Source organism: Apis dorsata, unplaced genomic scaffold, assembly GCF_000469605.1.
Source record: "Apis dorsata unplaced genomic scaffold, Apis dorsata 1.3 scaffold_58, whole genome shotgun sequence".
In the NCBI taxonomy this organism is placed as follows: Eukaryota; Metazoa; Arthropoda; class Insecta; order Hymenoptera; family Apidae; genus Apis; species Apis dorsata.
Window position 1 is genome coordinate 913,100 of NW_006263358.1, and position 6,174 is coordinate 919,273.

The following is a 6,174-nucleotide window of genomic DNA, read 5'->3' on the forward strand; positions in this document are numbered from 1 at the left end:
AAAACGTGCCCGCGCTGTTTTTCACTTTCTTTCTCTCTCTCTTTATCTCTGTCTCCTCGCTATTTCTCTCAGTTCTACTTCCTTTCTCTTTCGTTCTTAACCGCGATCAACGCCGGTACAACACTCGTCGCGGTGTTATTTCTTTCGATCCGTGTCTAAGAAAAAAAAAAAGAAAAAAAGAAAAAGAAAAAAAAGAAAGAGAAAAAGGATTGTGCATCGAGTTTTCGTGTGCAAACGGAACGGTGGATAATCGTGAGACAGAGCGTGTCAAGTGCGAGGAAACCAGGGTTTACGTACCCTGAGAAGAAAGGAAGGAAGAAAGGAAGGAAGGAAGGAAGGAAGGAAGGAAGGAAGGAAGGAAGAAAAGGTGGTGTAGCCAAGGACGTTTGTGTTTGAGTTTCGCGTGACCAACGAAAGAGAGGGAGATTACTGGCGCGTTTCGAACACGCGTGGTTCCGCGTGTTACGGGACTCGGCGATACGTTTTCCGGCAACAACCCGTTGAATCCGTGATTTCGCCAGTAAGAAGATCTATTTTGAGGAAGAGTGCACGGCGTGCCGATGCCGAAAGGATTCGTCGACAGGATCGACTGGAACAATTTTACGAGAATTTCGAAGAACACCACGACGTTGACAGTGACAACGATGTCACCGTTTGGGACGGAGGAGCGATAAATTTTGGAAGGAACGCGGGAAAAATATAACAGGATTCTGCATGCGAGAAGTGTTCGAGCTCCTCGGTGGAGTGCTGACCTCCGAAGACGTATTCCGGAAGGATTCGTCTAGCCCTACGACAACGCAGACAGGTCGGTGATGCACGTGTGTCATCCACTTGTTTTCATTGTGTTGTGGGTGAGTTATGTGTGTGCGGCTTTCGATTCACGGATCACGTTATAGACCAGTAGTACCTGTTCTCTCGCTCTCTCTCTCTCTCTTTCTCTCTCTCTCTCTCTTGTCCTGTCGATTGTCGTTTTCATCCACGCAGATAATGATACAGTCGAGGAATTCCACGTTGGCTGATAAATTCACCGCGCTTACGAGCCGTGCTTACGAGAATTATCGACTGTGAATTATCCCCTTTCACTCTCATACCCCGTCGCTCATCATCGTTTTACATACATCGTTCACTTTACACACGCTTCTCGCGTACGCTTTTGCTTCACGACTGTTGCTCCGACTGTTGCGTCCAAATCGTCGAGAGAGGCGTAAATCGTAAGCATTCAGAAGAAATCTATCTTTCTTACGAGATTATCGCGCCCAATGGAATAAGAATAACACGCTTCGATCATCCATCGTCATCGATGTGATATCATCGGGATCATCATCTGCTCGATTCTCCGCGCTCGATCCCCGCCCGAGTATTTTCGAGGAGGCGCGGGATCAGCTGTTGTCGCGTCGAAACCACGTGTAACTTTTCCAACTCGCTTTTCCACGTTCAACCACGTTCCGATCGTGTACGTGCGCGCTTGCGCAAGCCGTGTATACAGAAACGAGAGGATCCGAAGTGACGAGGAAGGAAGAAAAAAAGGAAGGAAGGAAGGAAGGAAGGAGGAGGCAAAGAGAAGTAAAAAAAAAAAAAAGAAAATAAAGAAAAGTGCGAGAGATCGTTCGCGATAGGATGATTGCGGTCGTCGAGATGATCGATCGTCGTCCGCGCGGCGGGAACGTTTGAAAAGGGAGAAAGAAAAGAAGAGGGAGAGGGACACAAGATCGAGGGACGGGATCCCCGGTGTATCCGACTGGATTTGGTGAATGAAACGGGTAAAAACGAGGCGCCATAGTGCTGCTGATCGTACGTGCGATGCGTACCGTGGAGGATACAGCCACGGAAGCAGCCGCAGTTGGTGCTGCGACCACTCACCAGCGTGCTACCACCGGCAGGCATCTGGTCGTCGATCAAAATCACGATCGCGATCACGATCAACGAGATCGATCGACGACGATCCATCTACCCACTACACCGTACCACCCGGTCACCATTGCGGCGGACACCAACAACAATCATGACCATCATCGCAACTTCGAGCATCACGCGGCGCAACGCCACGATCACTGGAACAAGTGTAAGTCATCTAGTAAAAAAAAAAAAAAAAAAAAAAAAGAGGAGGGAAAAACGTGAAACAAAGACCTTGAGACAGTCCTGTTTATAGTTTAACCATTGTGTAAAAAAAAAAAAATTGTACAATGCTCGCTGATGGCTGGCAGGTTGTGGTTAAAAGGTGGTGGTGGTGGTGATGGTGGTGGTGACGGTTGGATGATTGACAATGATTATCGATCGAGGAGATGGATCGACGTGTTCCGTTTTATTTTCACGAAGCAATCGACGTTCGCGTTGCTTTGTTTTTGCGTTTTCTCGATTCGATCGAACTCGTCTTTTCGATTCGATTTTTCGTTCTTTCCATCGGGGGAAGGATAGATTCGACCTTTAGACCTTTAGACCTTTAAACCTGATCGATGAATCGATCGGAGATCTAAATACAATGGCGTACGTGCAACGAATTCGCGCATGTGTATATCTATACTGCTGCTATTCGGAAAACGAAAAAGGTTAATGGGGATGGCATTAAAGACGAAGGAACGAAAGCGAAACGGAGATGAGGTGCGAACGATAGAGCGAAGGGACGAATTACCCCCTCTAACCGTTTCTTCTCAGCCAATCGATTCGAGCTGCGAAAAGGATCTAGAGGTTACAGCGCGCCTATTGGTCGTTAACTTTCCTTCAACGAAATCACTTCAGATCGATTCTTTTCTAAGAAGAAAAAGTTTCAACAACTTTCATTCACTTTATATATACATATATATATATATACTTTTGTACATCGTTTCCATCGGTTTCCATTTCGAAAAGAATCACCACCATCATCGTCGTTTTTTTTTCTTTTTTTCTTTTTCTTTTTCTTTTTTTTTTTTTTTGCCGTGCATCCTCAATAATATTTGGATCCAACGAGGAGATTTTTGAAATTTCGAGTACGGACACGACGCTCGATCGAGGAGCGAGGTTTGTGCGTTCGATGGGACACTTTACAGGTGTAATCAGCACGTTAAGGTAAATATAGTCTGGCAGTCGGCCGAGTGCAAGGCAGGCGTTTCTTTTCCGCGTACATACTTGGCCCGCACGAGACCTGTCCGCGCAGGAAAGAAGAGAGTACGCGAACGAACAAATATAACCGGCGCGTAGAACGCGAGTGCAGGTGCGGTCGCTGGTTCGGTTGCATTGTGCCGAGTTGTGCCCGGTGGCTGCGCAGTCGAATTGCGAAAACCGATTGTCAGGTTCGCCGAGAGTAACGACCGTGACAATGGTAAATCAACGCTTATGACTTCCGCGCGTTAAATGCTGCTCTCCTGTGCCGCGGCACCGACTTCGAACTCCGCCGTTGAGATATCGATGGACGATCGATTGTCAGCCTGACCGTTATACGTGGGCATGTAATTGCGATGTATATGCAAGGTTCGCGGGGGCGGATGGAAAGAAAAAAAAAAAAAAAAAGAAAAAAAGAAAATGAAGGTGGCTGTAAATCGAGGGGAGTAAAAGTTCGACTAAAAGTAAAACGCATCGAGATCTAATCGATCGAAGTGACGAATCCTTCTTGTTCCGCCTTCTCTCTCTCTCTCTCTCTCTTTCTCTTTCTCTTTCTCTTTCTCACAAGACACAAAGAGAATACCCATCTCGAGAATACTTTGTCCGTGGAAAATGATTGGTTTACGGATAGCCGGTGACACGTGGCACGAGAATGTATTACGTTAATAGACCTTCGGAATAACGCGATGGTCGCCGTTTCACGGCACAAGTAGTTAGCCGCAATCAGACTCAGACATTAGCGAGACGTGCATCGTCGGCCGTCTGAGCTGGCACGTCCGTAACTACTTAATTCTTTTTAAACGCGCTCGGCGAACGCGTGTCAGTCTTTCCACGATATCCCATCCTATATATAATCGACGATGAAATCTTCGCTCGATTACAAAAACCTGTAAAAGCGTATACGCAATTTATTTTATTACGAATAATTATCATATCGATGCAACTTTTCGATCGAAGGAATAATATTCGACGATTTAATACGACGGTAATACCATCCCATTAAAGCCCATTGAAAATGCACGTACGTATACGTTCGAATTCGAAAACGTGGATTAACGAAAATATCTTGGTATCGTGCGTGGATTTCTCGGAAACTCGATAGAATTCTTACATTCTGACCTACGATCTACGTAGAATAATCCGCGTGTCCGATTTAACGACAGGGGCGAGTATACGGAAAGTGAAGCTTAACGATTCGAGTCGATCGTCAAAATGGTTAAATGACGAAGTGAAAATAATCGAGATTGTTCGTAGAATCGTAAAATTGGATAGTATTTTGACGGCGAGTGCCCGTGGAACGGACAGCGCTTCCTAGAGGCCAATTGCATTGTTTTACTGGGCAAACTAAATATACGTGCGAGGCAGGCGATCCGCGGCTGCTTGGCCGGGACACAAAGGCGACCAAAGAGACGACGAGGACTCCGTGCGTCACGTGCCGTTACACTTTTCACGTTTTCCCCGTGTTGGAACGATGAACGGAGAACGGACGATTCACCGCCGCGCAACACGTCTAACACGACCTCTCCGCGTCTCCGCCAATGTAAATTTTAAGGCTACACGCGTTTTCAACACCATCTTCGAAATCGTGAATCATCCTGTCGTTTAAAATGTGCGCGGCGTTGCACGACGATCGTACAACGCGTGAACTACAAACATGGACGGATTTACACGAGGACACGTTCACGTTCGTTTCATTCAGAACACCTCGCTGTTTTCTTTTTTTCTTTCTTTTCTTCTTCTTCTTCTTCTTCTTCTTCTTCTCGCCTTTCTCTTCACGAGTTTTCTCTTAACGAGCGTACGATTTCAGGTCTCGCGAAAAGAAAATAAGGGGGGAAGGGAGGGAATGGCGAGACGCACGCGTGGAATCGCGAGGAGGAATCGCGACGACAGGTTGGCCGAGATTGAAACGAGGCTCACGATTGCGGGTTTGCGTTTTTCATGAGACTGCGGTTACGCGTGGGCGGGGAATAGGCTGTTGTTTCCGGGGCGAGACACGCGATCGGGAAGCGAGCTTAGCTTGGTTCAGGGGGCAGCGAAGGAGCGAGGGTTGAAAAGGCGCTGGGCTGGTGGACGGAGGCGACGATTCATATTGCATAAATGTTACGCCGCCTGTTCAATTATGTAACGGTTCCTGACTCGGCGCGACTCCTCGCCGCGAAAACTTTCATCGAGCGTGCAAGGAACGCTGGTTTTCATTGGGGAAGAAAGGGGAAGAAGCTGTACGGTGATAATTATAATTAATCGAAACCGATACCGAAGTCGATAAACGTTGATCGAGCAGCTCGTGGTAATTTAACGTTGCGTAACGTCCAATTATACGCTCATCACGAGCATACGATGGATGGAAACGCGAGACGGAAAACTCGAGGAGAGGGGGAATCAAGCGTATAAAATCGAACGATCCGCAGAAAATATCTATCGACACGCGTGCGTTATATCTACTTTGCATTTGCGTTTCTCCTCGCGTTCTACTTGGGGGCCAGTGGAGCTCGATCCCGAGCCGATGCAAAACGTGTTCTTTCTCTCCGGGAGAAAGAGAGAGATTACTCGGGCCGGGCCGAGTAATGGGATTGTGTGACTGTGCGTAACGATAAGTCTCAGAATCGATAAGTGACGTTGACGCGTATGAACCCGCGTGCCAACAGTGAAAGGGTCAGTAGTCGGACAGTGGGCGCTATAAATATCGGGAGGACTCGATTCGTCGTGTTTTAGCACGGTTGATCAACGACGGATCGATAGAGATCGGGGCGTCGCTTCGAAGTCCTAAACAGGGGCACAAAAAGAAAAAAAAAAAAAAAGAAAGAGGCTCGGAGGTTGACAGGCTTGGCGGAGAAAATGAAAAGAAAGGAAGAAACGGGTAATCGAGGAGTCGTATGCGACGTACGCAACGAGTCGGTCGGTTTGACGAGGCTGCTGCTGTCGGCCGCATGCCCGACAAGTTTATGGTAATTCGGGCGAACCGAGTAAAAATGTGTAACGCGATCGGCTGACGCGCGGCCTTGTTTCACCTGAAATAGATTTCACCGCGCGGAAACGTATTCCGCGCGAGTTTTGACGCCGTTTCGAACGCCAGCCTATAATTTCTCTCCTCGCTCG

The 6,174-nt window shown here is 47.5% G+C and overlaps 1 protein-coding gene across 1 annotated transcript in view; it reads left to right on the forward strand.

Annotated features, from left to right (window-relative positions):
- Positions 1–6: 6 nt before the first annotated feature.
- The window catches only part of LOC102675675 (nuclear receptor subfamily 4 group A member 2), a 37,303-nt gene continuing 31,135 nt past the window's right edge, over positions 7–6,174 (forward strand). Inside the window, exon 1 of the mRNA XM_006609639.2 lies at positions 7–2,062. Within this exon, the coding sequence (XP_006609702.1) occupies positions 1,801–2,062 (262 nt within the window). The 5' untranslated portion in view covers positions 7–1,800. The remainder of the gene's footprint in view (positions 2,063–6,174) is intronic.